The 17,098-nt window shown below is 42.1% G+C and overlaps 1 protein-coding gene across 1 annotated transcript in view; it reads left to right on the top strand.

The window, feature by feature from the left end:
* BAZ1B (bromodomain adjacent to zinc finger domain 1B) overlaps positions 1-16,466 on the top strand; it is an 80,892-nt gene extending 64,426 nt beyond the window's left edge. Inside the window, exons 14-19 of the mRNA XM_081090433.1 lie at positions 7,344-7,491; positions 8,544-8,691; positions 10,458-10,567; positions 12,764-12,912; positions 13,887-13,990; positions 14,295-16,466. Of these exons, the coding sequence (XP_080946559.1) occupies positions 7,344-7,491; positions 8,544-8,691; positions 10,458-10,567; positions 12,764-12,912; positions 13,887-13,990; positions 14,295-14,652 (1,017 nt within the window). The 3' untranslated portion in view covers positions 14,653-16,466. The remainder of the gene's footprint in view (positions 1-7,343; positions 7,492-8,543; positions 8,692-10,457; positions 10,568-12,763; positions 12,913-13,886; positions 13,991-14,294) is intronic.
* The last annotated feature ends 632 nt before the right edge of the window (positions 16,467-17,098 follow it).

The following is a 17,098-nucleotide window of genomic DNA, read 5'->3' as shown; positions in this document are numbered from 1 at the left end:
GTTGTAGGTTCTTGGTATTCATCACTTTGAATATTTCTTGCCACTCCCTTCTGGCCTGCAAAGTTTCTGTTGAGAAATCAGCTGACAGTCGTATGGGTATTCCCTTGTAGGTAACTGAGTTTCTTTCTCTTGCTGTTTTTAAGATTCTCTCTTTGTCTTTTGCTCTTGGCATTTTAATTATGATGTGTCTTGGTGTGGTCCTCTTTGGATTCCTTTTGTTTGGGGTTCTCCGCGCTTCTTGGACCTGTAAGTCCATTTCTTTCACTAGGTGGGGGAAGTTTTCTGTCATTATTTCTTCAAATAGGTTTTCAATATCTTGCTCTCTCTCATCTTCTGGCACCCCTATAATTCTGATGTTGGTACGCTTGAAGCTGTCCCAGAGGCTCCTTACACTATCCTCGCATTTTTGGATTCTTTTTTCATTTTGCTTTTCCGGTTGGGTGTTTTTTGCTTCCTCGCATTTCAAATCATTGACTTGATTCTGGCGCTCCTCTGGTCTGCTGTCGGGAGTCTGTATAATATTCGTTATTTCAGTCCGTGTATGCTTAATTTCTAGGTGGTTCCCCAATATACGATCGAGGGTCTCATTAGTTTTCTTGTAGATCTCATTAAGTTTATCGGCGGCTTCTAAACAGTTCTTGAGAGACCTTAAAAGTGTGGTTCTGAACTCTATATCTTCCATTGACAATTTTGTCCTGTTTCTTTGTCTCCGCATTTTGTTATGCTTCCTTGGTGCACCCCCTAGTGGTCTTTGTGCTCAGTCTTATAAACCTTGATTGTTGTAGCTAATACCAGGGAGGGTTTGACCTCCAGGCCAAGTGGCTATGAGAATCAGCTGTTTCTGCAGTGAGAGAACTTCTGTCCTCTAGGGAGGTGCTAATCTGGCGTTTGCCTGAGGCTATCCGGCAAATGCCTGTGTGCAGGGCTTGGGCGGGGCGGGTCGCACAGGATCAACAGGGTGGGCCCGAGAGAGCAGTGATGGCGGCTCTCAGTCCTGTCCCCAGGGGCTCTGCCTCTCTGAGTCCCAGCACCCGCTGCAAAGCTCGGAGAGAAAGCTGCACTCGCTCTGACCGAAGCCAGACAGTCCCGCTTCTCCCGTTTGAGTCTGGGTCCCTAAAGACTCACCCGGATCTGGAGCTCAGAGTCTGCGACTCCCTCCCGATTGAAAACGCCGACCGCGCCCTCCGCCGCCGCCGCCAGCCCGCTCCGCGCACTCCGCACCTCAGAATTTGCCTTCAGCACTGCGCCTCCTCTGAGTGTCCGTATGCGTTTCTCTTTCCTCCTAGTTGTAGGACTTCCACTCAGCCAGCGTTCCTGTGGTTCTGGGTGATGTCCCTTCCGTTTTTTGGTTTCACTTTTGAAGTAGTTGTTCAAAGCAGCAAACTCCGGCGTTAACCTATGCCGCCATCTTGGTTCTCCAAAAGTTTTAAATTTTAATGTACAACATCTGTTTTTTCTATTGTTGTCTCTGCTTTTGCTGTCCTATATAAGATATCATTGCCAAATTCAGTATCATGAAGCATTTCCCTGTTTTCTTTTTTAGTTAATTTTTATAGACAGTAAAAGGTAAAAATCCAAGTTAATGGTTTTGCATGCATGTATCCAGTTCTCTTGTTTTTTAATTTTAAAAGTAACATGTTCATTGTAAGTAACAAGTGAGAGGTAAGTAAAATATGAAACAACTCCTATTCTAATTTTACTGCCCAAGAATATCACTCTTTAATAGTTTGATGTGTTTTCTATATACATACAAGGTTGTGGGTTTGTGGATTTTATAGAATGGAATCCTTTGCATAATGTTCTGCAGTTTTTCATTCATCAGCATATCCTGAACATCCGTCTCCCCTTCCTATGAGTCCATGTAAATGTTCATTTTTCTGACATCTTAATTTCTTACTAATGAACATTAGGATGTCTCTGGTTTTTCTTCAAAAAAACCCCACATTTTTAATAATTTTTATATTTTTAATTGAATTTATTGGGGTTAACAATTTATACATCATCTCTATTATGTGTTCACCTCCCCAAGTCTTTTTTTGAAAATATATACTTTTATTAATTTCAGAGAGGAAGAAAGAGGGAGAGAAAGATAGAAACATGAATGATGAGAGGGAATCATCTATCAGCTGCCTCCTGCACACTCCCCACTGGGGGTCAAACCTGGGACCCTTTATTCCGCAGGTCGATGCTCTATCCATTAAGCCAAACTGGCTAGGGCCCCAAGTCTTCTTCCATCACTATTTATTTCCCCCTACACCTATATTCTCCTCTACCTCTCCCCACCCCATTTTCCCTCTGGTAATCACTATATGCTAGTATTGTTGTCTGTGAGGTTTTTTTTGTGTTTGTTTTGCTTAATTCTCTCACCTTTTTCACCCAGCCTGTTTTTTCTTTATTATAATAATCAGCAGCTGTCTGTCTGCTTTGTGTATTAGATTTCTGCTTAAAATTACGTAAGAATTTGAAAAGAGTACATTAAAGAAGTCCCAGGCATTATCCAGTAGCATACTTTCCCCTATTTTTGAATTCTCCTTTTCTCCCTTCTTTTGTTTCATAAACAATTGGAAAGAGCTTGTTAGTGTCAGTCACTGTGGTAAGTCTGCAGGTTATAATGATGAGTAAAAGCCAGAAGTCTATGCCCTCAAGGAACTCATTTTGAGTGTGAGAGATGGTTATAGTAGTGTTATAAGTACTGATGATAAAAAGAGCAGTACCTGAGTCACCAGGGACACCTGGGGGCAAATTAGAGAAGACTTCCCAGAGGAGAAGAACATATCAGCTAGGTTTTGAAGAATAAATTGGAGTTAATCAGATGGAAAGGTGCATAGACTGAACTTGGCCTCCTTGTCATTTACAGCTGCCCTCTCAGTTTACATAGAATGAGTCTACTGTCCAAAGCTCCTCAGGTATTTGAACACAGTTGTCAGGTACCTCCTAAATTTCTTCCTGGGGCCAAGGGTGATACCAGTATGTGATTATTTTGTGGAAGAGGGTAAGCAGAACAGAGAACTAAGACTCAGTTAAATAAAGGCTTAACAATTAATTTGTGACTTAGGCTTAGAGACTTAACACATATGTCATTATCGTACAAGGATTAATTCTCACCTTCTTCTTGTGTTCTTTTTAATGATTATATGGCCACCAGGTCACCTAGATGAAGTCTAAGACATTAGTTAATAGTCTCCTTTGCTGAATATTACATGGGTTTTGTTTTTAACTAAGTTTTATACAGAAGAGCCTCTTGATATGATCTTTCTCTTCTATTTATTTACCTATAAATTTTCTTATTGAGAACTAGATGTAGATTTCTTTTTTTTTTTTTAATATATTTTATTGATTTTTTACAGAGAGGAAGGGAGAGAGATAGAGAGTTAGAAACATCGATGAGAGAGAAACATCGATCAGCTGCCTCCTGCACATCTCCCACTGGGGATGTGCCTGCAACCCAAGTACATGCCCTTGACCGGAATCAAACCTGGGACCTTTCAGTCCGCAGGCCGACGCTCTATCCACTGAGCCAAACCGGTTTTGGCTAGATGTAGATTTCTTACATATTTTTTTATTTTTAGTGCTCAACCCCATGGTGAAGTAACCTCTTCTTAGCTTGTCATATGAGACTTGATTCTTAGCTTGAATGGGGGAAAAAAATATGAGCACTTTACAGGTTTAATCTTGGGGCCCAGACACATTGTACACAAATGGAAAGCATGGAAGAGTTTCATGGAAAATCAATTAGGTTGCCTACTGAGTAGTTCAACAATGTTCTCCATTAAAATGGCATTATGTCCTTCAGTTCCCTACCAAACAAAGGTCAACTTTGACACAGCTCTGAAATTTTCCACTGTCCTTTGCTTTGACGGTTTCCACTTAGCATGGGCCAGGATTTTTTTTAGTTGGCACTAGGTTGTTGCATGAGCTAATATCAGTCTCTAATCTGGGCTTCAGTTTCCTTATTATAAAAGTAGATCATCTCTCGAATATCTTTTTTGTAATAGTTATTGACTTTGAATATTTAATGTTTATTTCATTTCCTTGTATTAAATGGGAAAGACATGGTATAATTTGGCAAAATCCTGGATTCTGTTAGGCTCTCTGCTTAGTTTGGCTCCTTTTGTCCTAACAACCTGATTATCTGTTTTTACATTTTATACATTCTTTGTGGAAAAATATGGTCTGAAGTCTCATTATAGTTTTGCCAAGATATACTGCCTTTTTACTGTTAGGCGGAGGGACTTGCATGTAAACTGGCTTCCTTTTGGTTCTGTTATACTCACTTCTATCCAGGGACCAACTTTATTTAAACATGCTAGAGAATTTGAAATTTTCATCAGAGAGTATTTACTGGATGTGTTGAATGTCAAAATTTTTATTTTGCTGCTCTTGATCTGTTTTTGAAAACACTGTTTTGCCCGGCCACTGTGGTTCAGTTGTTTGAGCATCATACCATGCACCAGGAGGTGGCTGGTTCAATTCCCAGTCAGGGCACATGCCCAGATTTCATGCTTGATCCCCTGTAGGGGGGTGTGCAGGAGGCAGCCAATCATTGTTTCTCTCATTGGTTTCTATCACTTTCCTCCTTTCTGTGAAGTCAGTAAAAACATTTTAAAACAAAACCAAAAAAAAAAAAAATCTCATACTGTTTTGACTATGATAAGGTTTTGTTTTTTAATGTGCTGGACTGTTTACAATTTTGTGCAGTGGGAGAAGACCAGGATGCTCTTTCAAATCTTGAGTGCCTAATGTTTTTGCCCTCAAAATTAGAGACTGGTTGGAGTCTAGGCTGGTCTAGATGGATAACTCAGTGGATATAATAGGACACTGATGATTAGTATGTATAATGCCAAGAGCATTGGTTCGGGATAAATTGGCCCTTAATTGCTGTGAGACCTTGGGTAACCTTTCTTTCCACGAAAAATAATAAATGAATATTACCTAATTGTGCACAAACATTTCCTAGCAACATTATTCAGAATAGCCAAAAAATTGAAATGATCCAAATGTTTATCAACTGATTAATGGATAAACAAAGTGTGATATATCCATACAATGGATATTATTTGGCAATTAAAATGGAATGAAGTACTGATACATGCTATGATGTGGATAAACCTAGAAAGCATGCGCAGTAAAGAAGCCAGTCATAGAAGGCCAGGTGTTATATGAAATGTCCAGAATAGACAAATCTATAGACCACAAGTAGATAAATTGTTACTTATCGGCTGGGTAAATGTGGTGGGGTAGTGTAGGGAATGGGGAATGAGTGCTAATGGGTTGGGTACAAGGTTTCTTTTGGGGATGATGAATGTTCTAAAATTAAGATTATATTGACAGTTGCACAACTCTGTAAATATATGAAAAACCATTGATTGTACACTTTACAAGGTGAACTTGTCAATATATAAATTTTATCACAATAAATTTTTTTTTTAATATATTTTATTGATTTTTTACAGAGAGGAAGGGAGAGAGATAGAGAGAGTTAGAAACATCGATGAGAGAGAAACATCGATCAGCTGCCTCCCGCACATCCCCCACTGGGGATGTGCCCGCAACCCAGGTACATGCCCTTGACCGGAATCGAACCCGGGACCCCTCAGTCCGCAGGCCGACGCTCTATCCACTGAGCCAAACCGGTTTCGGCTCACAATAAATGTTTTTAAAATGAGGTTAACTAAGCCTGTTTTCAAGATCCCTTCCAGTGTTTTTATTAATCTTCACTGGAGGATATTTTTTTTTCTTTTTTTTTTTTTTTAAGCCTACAGCACCTGGTATTCCCAGGAGGATATTTTTCTATTATGTTTAGAGAGAGTCAAAGTGAGGGGGAGAGACAGAGAGAAACATCAGTGTGTGAGAGACACATCGATTGGTTGTTACCCATACACACCCTTACCAACCTGCAACCAAGCTATAATGTCCTTGACTGCAATCGAACCTGTGACCTTTCAGTCTGCAGGCTGACACTCCTATCCACTGAGCCAAACCAGCTAGGGCTCAGTTTTTTTTATTTTAGAGGCCAAATGAGCTATTGAGTACTCAGATTTAAAATTTATAAGCAATAACTTAAGGAAGTAAAAAAGCATTACTATATGCTAAGACATTTTCTTGAAAAGGTGTGCATCTGACTATCCACTAGAGGACAGCAAAGCCCATTTTAGCCATTTTCTATCTGTTTTCAATAGCACTCTTTTAAAGAAAGTCTATGGTACCATGTGTTAGCTCTCCATTACAACAGGGGGGGAAACTAGCAGCTGTCATAATGGACCCCATGTTTTATTGACGCACTCTGAAGAGGGAAGGAAGGAAATTGTGCTGTGCAGTATTTCGAAGGCAGATGTTGAAATACCTGCAGTTGGAGATTGGAATAAGGAATGAGTCAATTTCCCCTAGAACTTTAGCAGCCTCTTAAATAGACTTTTTTGGTGTGTTTAAATGATCCTTGCTATTACTCATAAATGTATACCATTATTCATAAATGCTCTGTGGTTCTTTATTTCTGTAGGAAAGAGAAAGGACAACATTATTTTCTCTTCCTCACACCACAGCTTTAGAAGTGGCTCAACTATCCTACTCCCTTGGCAGCTATTGTAAAGCCTATGGCTTTCCAGGATAACTGGACTCTCCTATAGGAGGAAGACTATATTCCTTAAAATAGACCTCTTTGCCTAGAGCAGGGCAGTGAAATCCAGCGGTAGTGTTGTCCGTTAGCTAGAGCTAGCCCAAGTTGTAAAAGTAGAGGGATTGCTAATCCACTTTAGTTCACTCATGACAGTTGAGCAATATGACCTCCACAAGGTTGATGATACTAAGATAACCTAGTCTCTCAGCTTCTGCTGAATTGCCTAAGCTTTACCTTGTCGTCTCTTGTATTTTCTGACTATCTGAGAATGATAACCCCCCGCCCCCCCACATTAGCATTTGTTCAGGTAAATGCTCACCATAGGAAAGAGAGTTAGTTGTGTTGATCATCAGAATTGCTGATTATATTTTCCACCATCCTGTGTTTTGCTTGGCTGATTCTAATTTAATTTGCATTTTATGATCATGGAGAAGACAATATGCAGAGATTAACTGCCCAGAATGAAGTCAGGCTAACTTCTGGGACTTTCAGATTTTCACTTAACTTAGAAGTTGGTGATAGTGTCTAAAGGAATATGTTGTATCAACACTTAATATTTTGTTTTTTATTGATTGATTTTAGAGAGAGGAAGGTACAGAGAAAGAGAAACATCGATTTGTTGTATCTACCCATTCCTCTTTCAGTGTAAACTCTGTCAGTATTATGTGAAAAATTCATGTCTTTGAGGTCCCTATAGTAATACTGGCCTGATTTGGTGTCTGTTTAGGTTGCATCTGCACTGGAAAAATGGAAGACAGCCATCCGTGAAGCTCAGACCTTTTCCAGAATGCATGTTCTACTTGGGATGCTTGATGCCTGTATCAAGTGGGATATGTCAGCAGAAAATGCCAGGTGCAAAGTTTGTCGAAAGAAAGGTAGGTGTATTTAGGTCAGTGCTGCTTATTTGAATGTATCAGGAACTGTGACTTGTTAACACAGATTTTTTCTCCCCTAAATAATTTTGAGTATACAGCATTTAAATGTGGTGGGACAGATATTACCTGCTGGAGTTCTATAATAAAATGCTAATCTGAAATCCCATGTCCACAAATCAGAGTAGGCCCTTTGTTTCCCAATATTGAGTATAAAATAAGAGCAGTTGCTTTCCAATCTTTAAATTCTATAGAGGGAAGAAAATTAGTTAACCTAAACATTTTAATCTTCCTGTCTCTGAATTTTAGTCATCTGTGAAGTAGGACAGGTGCTACCACCAGAGGGCAGTACTTGTACATTGTGAAGAATACTCAGGTTTGGGTTTTCCAGCAAGAATTCTACACAGCAAAGGGATTTGGGAACCGTTTAATGCTGAGAGCTTTCTAAGTCCATGTGTGTAAAAGGAACTTCATGACTAAAAGCCTCCCTCAGTGATACACTTTTCAGCGACAAATTCTTTTGTGAATTTGGTTTGAATTTAATTTCCAAAAACAGTTGCCCTAAGAACTGATTTAGAATGAAAGTTGGGGAGGGGACATGGCCATGGTAAGTTGGTTCAGTGTATTTTCAAATGTAGGGAAACTTAAGTGTTTTAAGAGAGTCATACCAGATATGAGTTGGAAGTGTTTAGGGGGTCCTGAAGGAAGAAGGGCAAAAAATGTAATACTTCATAGGGAATTTATATTTCTTAGTGGGAAAGGAGCAGCAAAATTTCCTGCTATCACTGTTTTTTTGCTGCCTCTTAATAAATGTTAAATGTTCTGTCCTAGCTCTGGGTAGATTTTGGAATATAAATCAGGAGACCTAAGCCACAGATTATTATGTGCTACATTTCTTTTCAGAAAGTGACTACATTTTAAAAAAATATGTAGTAGCATTGTACTAGAATGTTTGTTGCTTCTGTAGTGTTAATTGAGGGCAAGTGGCTCTTTCTTCCAACTCCTTGACTGTTGCCGTGTTCCCGACAGTGCCATACAAGTTTATCTTCTTGCAGGTGAGGATGACAAACTGATCTTGTGTGATGAGTGTAATAAAGCCTTCCACCTGTTTTGTCTGAGGCCGGCCCTCTATGAAGTACCAGATGGTGAGTGGCAATGCCCAGCTTGCCAGCCTGCTACTGCCAGGCGCAACTCCCGTGGCAGGTGAGAATTCTTCTCCCAAAAACAAATGAATAAATAGCTGTTATAATTAGGCTTCAGTTATTCAAACTGAATGACATTAAGGAGCTTTAATTTAAGTCCATCTATTGGGTATGGAGCCTGATCATTTAAGGTATAATAGGAACTCAAGGGGGGCTCATTTAATTTTAGCTTAATGTTGACATTTCTAGTTTCATTACCAGTTATGTTCTCTATCTTCTTGACCATACCTTCTAAAATGACAATATATCTCCTTCTGCCCCATGCCCATTTCTTAATTGGTGATTATGTCTGCAACCACCAAATCCTGAAACTCATTACTTTCCCTACCCAGACCTTCCTTAACATGATTAGAATTTGGTTGTCAACTTGGACATCTTCCTCTCCTTTGTCTTCCATAGTCATTCATTTGCCAGATGTTATCAGGTCAGTGTCCAGATGTCTTATGAATCAATCTGCTGTCCGTTCTCCAAGGTCCCTGTTGTCACTGGCCCTCCTACATCTCTCACCTGGGCTCCTCGGTGGTTTCTCAGCTCCTTACCTCATATCTTTCACCCTCTTATTCTTCCAGCTTTAGTGATGAGACCCGAATAGGTTATAAAAGGCAAAGAACTGCTTATGTCACTTTACTATTCAAAAACATCCATCTTTACATTTCCTCTTTAATAAAGTCCAAACTCCCTAGCCTAACTTTTGAGACTCTTATTGTACAATACTGGCATATGTTTTTATGAGCCCTCCTTCCCATATTTGTGCGCTTGTTACAAACTGTTCATTGTGCATCCTTGCCTCTTGTGCTTTCCTCCCAAGTGGGAATATTCTCTCTTCCAAGTACTCCCTCATTTTACTGGGTGTAAACTACCGAAAATTTTGTGTTCTCTTGAAGTGTTCTTACATCCTTAGAATTAATTGTTCCTCTTTGTGTTTCAACTGGGTGTTCAATATCTAAGACAGCATTTTGGTGCATTTGATGTCTTCCCATGAGATTGTGAATGCCCTGAGAGTAGAGGTGGTGCTTTGTTCTTCACCCTAATTTCAATAAGGCCAGACACAGGGCTTTGTAAAAAGGAGGCACCTAATATTTGCCAAGTTAATACAATTGTTTTCCACATTGAAATTTGAGGTTGTGAAAGGGCAGCTTATAGGCACTTTGGCTTGGTCTCTCTTTGAAAGGGCAGAGCTGTTTGATCCTGACCTCACCTAACAGTATTACTCAGTTATTTCTCACTCCATTCCAGCTATACTTAAGAGAGATGAGGCATGCTGTTCTGAAATGGTGGGGCTTTGGACCAGCTGTTCTGAGCTGGGATTACCAGTGCTTTGATGTTATGGTCATCTGCAAGCTGTTTCAGCTCCTGGAAGGGGGCCATCAAGGTGGAGTAACACCTGTCTGGGCTTTTATTCTTTCAGTCCACCCCAGAGTCGGGGACACATTTTAATACCTTAAATGTTACATTATCTGGCTGTTTTTGTGAGATAAAAGGAATAAAATTTTGAATTGTTTTGAGGGCGGGAGGGGTACATTTTTGTCTTGATTTCTGTTGCCATTGGTGTCTTATCCAAAGCATTTGGGGCCTGGTTGGGGAGGTATGCTGTTGACAGTATATTCTACTTCCTGTGTCCTGGCCTGGATTCAGTTTACCTTCCTCATCATCAAATCTGTCCAGTGTGTGAAGAGGGAAAAGTTGCTGGGATCCACATGGGACTTGATCCCCCTAGGAACACTTTGGCTGAGAACCAGGTTCCCTGTATGCTTTTTCACCTCCCAGGAATTACACAGAGGAGTCTGCCTCTGAGAACAGCCAAGATGATGAGAGCAGTGAAGAGGAGGAAGAGGAGGAAGAGGAAGAAGAAGATTATGAGGTGGCTGGTTTGCGATGTAAGTATTCAGTTTGCCTTCATAGTTAATCTCATAGTCTTTTAAGCTGACTTGGAAAGATTGGGTTGGCAGGCAATAGATAGTCAGTGTTGCCATCATGCCATCTTCCTGTTCTCACATACTGTGGCTGTTGGGGTGACTTCATTGCCATGGTTTTAAATGGGTTTTCAAGGTGCCATTTAACCACCTTCCTATTAGGAGGTTGGGTAGCTTCGTCTCAAGAACGTTAATTTACGGTAGATTCACTTGATCCACGATTTAGTAGAATTCAAGGCACCAAGTATGTTAATGACAAGCCTCTAGTTCTGAGCCCCTCATTGCCTGGGGACAATGATTAAAGAAGGTCCAGTTCCATTGCCCTCTCCTAACAGTTCTTTTGCCTCTGTTTTCAGAGAAGTCATTTTTCCTTGGTTTTTCACTCCCCTATAGAGTTCAGGGCATAGCTTTGCTAGTTTGAAAAAGAATGCCGGTTTTTCATAGCTTAGGCATAAAGTTGTTAGGAAGGTTCATACATGTTTCACATTAGATGCCAGTAGGGGGAGAAAAAGACCTCATCATTTACCCTTACCTCGCTGACTCTTTATTTTTTGTGACTATTTGAGAGTTTGTTGTTTTCATGGTTAAACTTGAAGTTCTGTAATTTACCCTTAGCCTCCCTCTTTTCAAAACATATCCTTCTTTGTAGGTTAGTAGAAAAGAGACACAGATCAAGATTTTGATGAGCTCTTGAAGAGATGATACAATTCCCAAGATCATAGCACTCTGAATGATCAGTTAGTATAAGGAGAGAGACGATGCTTGGCATGATCAATCTTTTACTTCAGTAGTGCCGCCAAACCTGAGGGCTTGGGCTTACACACCTGCTCCCATCTCTCTAGTCCTGAAGGCTTTTAATTTGGGACACCTCAATTTCACTCATTCCTATTGGCATGATTTTCCAGGTATCCAGGGTGAGGAGACAAGCAGTCCATTAACCTTGTATCACACAGAGACCAGCATCTACTGGCTGAGAGTTGTGATTCAGATGCGTGTTTGTCTGGAAGCAGATTCTGAATATAGCAGTGTACTGATTGTTTATTTTCAAACTAGTGATTGTTTTCTACTTCTGAGGTGTTGCTCTCTTTCCAAGGAATTGTTTCCTTTCCAGGTTTCAAGGGCTGTTTCTATCAAAAGGATGTAGGAAGTATTTATAGCATTTTGTCTACTCTGCCTTTTAGACCACCAAAGATGTGGCTCTCTAGTTCAGCTCAAGTCTGGGGTTGGTGTCTGTTCCTAACATCCCAAAGTTTTATCCTTGGCATCAGCTGCTTACTCCCTGTTCTTAGCCAGGTCTTGGGCTTGAGACCCTGGAATAGCCAATGAAGGGTTAACATTATTTATTCCTGTATCACTGCCTCTGTATGCCCCTATGTCTGTCCAAATGTCACCTTCCGGCTTTCCAGGGAAAATTTGTTTAGTAGAGAAACCTTGAGCTAATCCTTCTGGAGCGTGAGATATTGAGGAATGTTGGTTTGTGTGACATTAAACACCTGATGTAAACCTGAGACACAAGTGGTCTTGGGTGCCTTTGTATTCTCTCTTCTCTCTTTGGGGATCCTAGGCAGCTTTTTATGGGAGTGACCTAGATGACTGCCTGTGGTTTTCAGAAATGCAAGAGAGCAGGACTGATGCTACCCCTAAATTGTATTCAATGAGGAAGACTTTACATAAATACTTCACATAAGTATCAGCTTTTCTCTAAGAAAAGATAACTCTGGGAATTATAAAATAGGATCTCTCCTGTAGCCAAGTTTCATCTCACATGTAAATGCATTACACATTTCAGGCTGAGTGTGGGCTTAGGAATTGCAGGCAGACCTGTAGCAAATGGCCTCTCCTTTGAGTGAGGCACTTACAATTGACTCCTTCAGGAGCCTCATTCCCAGGAGTAACTGGACAGGGCGGGGCCAGAGGATAGAAGCACTGAAGGAACTGACCTGAGGAGGCTCTTAAAAGGTCTTTGGCAGTTCATGAAAGGTATTCATTCCTCATCTACTGCTCCCTTCACGATGTCCTGTTAGATAGGACAGGAGATAGCAAAGAGCACTCTGTAACCCAAGGAAGCCATTGCTTTGCTTGTCCGATTATCTCCTCATTCCATAACATGCTTCCTTCATCCTCAGTTGTTCTCCTCTCAGTCTGTATTTTTTATTTCAGTGAGACCTCGAAAGACTGTCCGGGGCAAGCAGGGTGTCATCTCCCCTGTGGCAAGGCCAGGCCGACGACCAGCTAAGAAGCCACATCCTATCGCCAGGAGGTCTCAGCCAAAGGCACCACCTGTAGATGACACTGAGGTTGATGAGCTGGTAAGAACTATTTATCATTCTGCCTCTAATGTTTCTGCTTCTTATCCCCCACTCCAGTATTAGGAATTCATCAGGCAACAGGTGGGAGCCTCCCCCTCTCCTCCCCTCCTCCCTCCCTAAATTTGGAGGCTGATGGGAGGGCCTATAGGCAGACAAGGCAGCAGGCCCTCCAGGAACAGCTATGTCCGGCATTCTCCTGCTGTAGCCTGCAAACATTGTCTCCTTTAGTTAACAGGCAGCCTGCGACTTGTTAAGGATTTTAAAATAGTATCCATGTGTCTCCAGTGGCTCAGAGGGGCTGGGTCTCCATTGTGGGAATGTCAGCAATGTCGGAGCCTCATTTACTCTCTGGTCTTTTGCTGACAGTTGTTATGGGAGGGACATTACCCTCCCCTCTGCTCCTCCACTGTGATTTTAGTGGTTTTGCTTTAGACTTCACTTGAGCTTTAAAGAGCAAAAAGAGGCCCTTGAAAACTTGATTGTTTTGACAGATCAAATTGGGGTTGGGATGGGCTGGGGGCATAAAGCAAGCCATTAGGGAGCTCAAAGAGCAATGAGAGATCCTCCTACTTGCCCAGCCCTAACCTCTTCAACTCTGTGGCTCCTCCTTCTTCGAGTCACAGCCTGTTAATGGCTACCTAGAAAGGAGGCCTCACGTTTTTTTCTCCTTAGTCACTTAGCTCTCACATGCCTGCAGCGGGAGAGCACAGGAAAGGAATTGTACCTCTTGCCTTTCTTCCCTGAGACTCCCTACTCCCACAGAATTGTCTGCCAGTGGCATCCATACCCGGTCTGGTTTTCTGCAATTGTTTGCTTATATACAACAGCGTCATCATAATCCCAGGTCCATCTGCTCTTAAGAAAGTGGTTGAGCTCTTTCTCTCTCTCTTTTTTAAAGCAGATGTATACATTTTCTGTTTTGTCCACTTTTCTTCTCTTGGATCTGTAATGATATCTTCTTCCATTGGCACCAGGTGCTTCAGACCAAACGGAGCTCCCGGAGGCAAAGCCTGGAATTGCAGAAGTGTGAAGAGATCCTCAACAAGATTGTGAAGTACCGTTCCAGCTGGCCCTTCAGGTAACAGCTTTGTGTTCTCAAGCACAGAGGGTAGGACCAACCTGGCAGCTGGCTGAGGCAGTGCTCATTTGAACCCCTAGGAACAAATCTGATCCCTTCCTTTCAAGACATGTCTCAGTCGCAGGGGATTGGTGTTCCAAACTGGTAGAGACAGCTCTTAGTGCAAGGTGAACACACCTTCTCTGTGCCTACCAGGTGGCTGATCTCAGCGGGGTGGGCCTTCTGTGGCTAATGGTTTAACAGCAAAGTTTCTGTCCGTTGTGTCATGGCTGTGCTGCTATCTCCATTTGGGGTTTCTCCACAGGGAGCCTGTGACCAGAGATGAGGCTGAGGACTACTATGATGTGATCACCCACCCCATGGATTTCCAGACAATGCAGAACAAATGTTCCTGTGGGAGCTACCGCTCTGTGCAAGAGTTTCTTACCGACATGAAGCAGGTGTTTACCAACGCTGAGCTTTACAACTGCCGAGGCAGCCATGTGCTAAACTGCATGGTGAAGACAGAACAGTGTCTGGTGGCTTTGTTGCATAAACACCTTCCTGGCCACCCATATGTCCGTAGGAAACGCAAGAAGTTTCCTGACCAGTTTACTGAAGATGAAGGGGACAGTGAGCCAGAGACCATTGGACAGTCTAGGGGACGAAGACAGAAGAAATAGAGAGGTGGGGCCCTGGTAAGGGAGAGGGAGCTGAGGTTCGGGAAATGGAGGTGAGAGCAAGGGAAGGAGGAGTGGGATGGAGAAGAACGTGGAAGGGAGGACATCACAGGGAGTCCTGAAATGCCTGTTGTCCCAAGCTTGTGCTATTTTTCTAAAACTCTCCATAGAGCCTTAATCAAGCAGAGCTATTTGGAGAGCATAATATTGGGTTGGTCTCTGCCTAGAAATATGGTGATAGACCTTAACCTACCCTTTCTGAGAATTTCCATGAAGAGCCCAAGGGTATGAACCCAATTCCTTTTCCTTCCTACCCAAGATCCCTTCCACTTTGGCCACCACAATAGTGCCAAGCCCTTTGGTCTCCAGGGGCAGTATTACTGTATTACACAGAAGGATCAAGTATAACCAGGCCAGTTAGGTGGTGTTGCTTTTTAAAAGTCTATATTTATATACAGCCTTGTTTCTTTAAGCCCATACTCTGTCTCTTCCCCCACTCCCTCTCAGGTGACGGTATTAGTGAGTGCCATGCAGAATTCTGTATTCACCAGCATCATGAAACAGTTGTGCTCTTTTCATTTGATCTTGGCAGAGTAAAGGGACATGTCCTAGAGCCATTCCTGAATACCCTTCCCCTTCTTTGTGACAGTTCTCTCCCCACTTTCACCCCACCACACCCTCCAGAAAACAAACAAACTAAGGCACTTCACGTAGAGACTGGAGTCCTGCTTATAATCATGCATATAATCTTTAGTTTGATGGATCTGGCCAGAGGGGTGTTGGAGCCCAGCCCACCCACATACCAGACAAGCTCTTAGGGGAGCAGAAGAAAAGCAGGAAGGATTGAAATGTTTAATTTTTTTAAATTGACTTTTCTAGTTATTAAAAATTGCTTGTTTTAGCAGTGATATTGTATAAAAACACCTTGTAAAATATTTCTGTCATCTTGCTTTGGCACATGTACAGTACAATTTATATGATAATGTGTTTGCTTTCCTTTGCCCCATCTCCTCCCTCAGCCCATCCTCTCTCCTTCAGAGAAGTGGGTTGGAGGCTTATCACAGCAATCAGTGTGACCTGGGTGGGAGAGGGCACCCCCCCGCCCCCCGCCTGCCCCTGTGGCTGTTTCTCCCTTCTCCATTCCCATTTTCACCCCCCTCCTCCCATGCCTTTACTCCCTGAGAACCTGAATCTTTCAGTGGTCAGTGTCAGTGGGAGTAGAGATGGGAGGAGAAGCTAGGCAGCCCCTTCCCACAATGACTCTAGCACTAGTGGTTATATTTAGGCAAAAGTTTGTAGTCTTCTTTCCCTTTTATGGAAGATTTTGATAAAAAATGCAAAACAGGGTTTAATTTTTTTTTCTCTATCAGCTTTGAATTGGAAATTTGGATCACCTGGGTTTTCTTGTATCTATTTAAATGAAGGGAAAAGAATTCCACCAAGGGGATTGCAACTTAGAGAATTTGGGAATAAAGCCTCTTAGTATTAAACTTCAAGGTGTGGTCCCTGCCTCTCCCCTGTCCTCTTCATTCAAGGACTTTGGGGATTTGCTCCGGTGGCTGGTGGATAGGCTTACTGTCCCCTTCCCACAGGCTTGGAGTTAGCACTGACATTACAACTTCATAATCCCAGCCACCACCTCCTGCCTCTTACCCTAGAGCCAGTCTGTTCTTGTTAACAGTAAGAATCCTGTGTTCCCACTTCAGTGATACCTGAATTTGTTGTTTTTTAATTGTCTTTAAGGAGGAAGGGCCCCATTGAGGGGTAAACTTGTAATAAATTGGAATTTCAAATAAACCTTATGTACTTGTGTTTATAAAGAAAAAGCAGTGCTGGTGACTCCTTCTTTGTGCTCCTTGGGGTGCTAGTGCAGAGTAGGTAGTCTGAGTCCTCAGTTTTCCTACCGAGTCTTGGAGCCAGTTATTCCTCAGCATTGAGAGGACCTTTCTTTGACTTAGTCTTTTTTTTTCTTTTTATAATGCTTTTATTTATTTGGGAGAGGGAGAGAGGAATGGAAACATCAATGATGAGAGAATCATTGATCGGCTGCCTCCTGCACGCCCCCTACCGGGGATCGAGCCTGCAACCCTGGGCATGTGCCCTGACCGGGAATCAACTCCTGGTTCATGGGCTGACCCTCAACCACTGAGCCACACCGGCCGGGCTGACTTAGCCTTTTTAACCACAGGTTAGAGCCAGCTTCTCATTGCCTTGCTTCCAGGAGACATTTCTGATGCCCCTGGTACAAAGTAAGACCTTCATTTTCCCTGGCCTTGTCTCTGTCCGAAACCCCCCAACATTTTATTTGAAATTTCTAAGAATTCGAGTAAATTATTTTTTTAAGTCTTCACTATAGAAATTTATGTAGATTTTTAGTTAATTTGGGGAAACTCCTGCCATTTTAAAAACTTTCTGGGAGTCCTGGTCAGTGGGCTAAGTGGTTAGAGCA

The sequence above is a fragment of the Myotis nattereri genome (assembly GCF_964212035.1).
Source record: "Myotis nattereri genome assembly, chromosome: 4".
Classification (NCBI taxonomy): Eukaryota; Metazoa; Chordata; class Mammalia; order Chiroptera; family Vespertilionidae; genus Myotis; species Myotis nattereri.
This window is presented reverse-complemented; position numbering and strand designations above follow the sequence as displayed.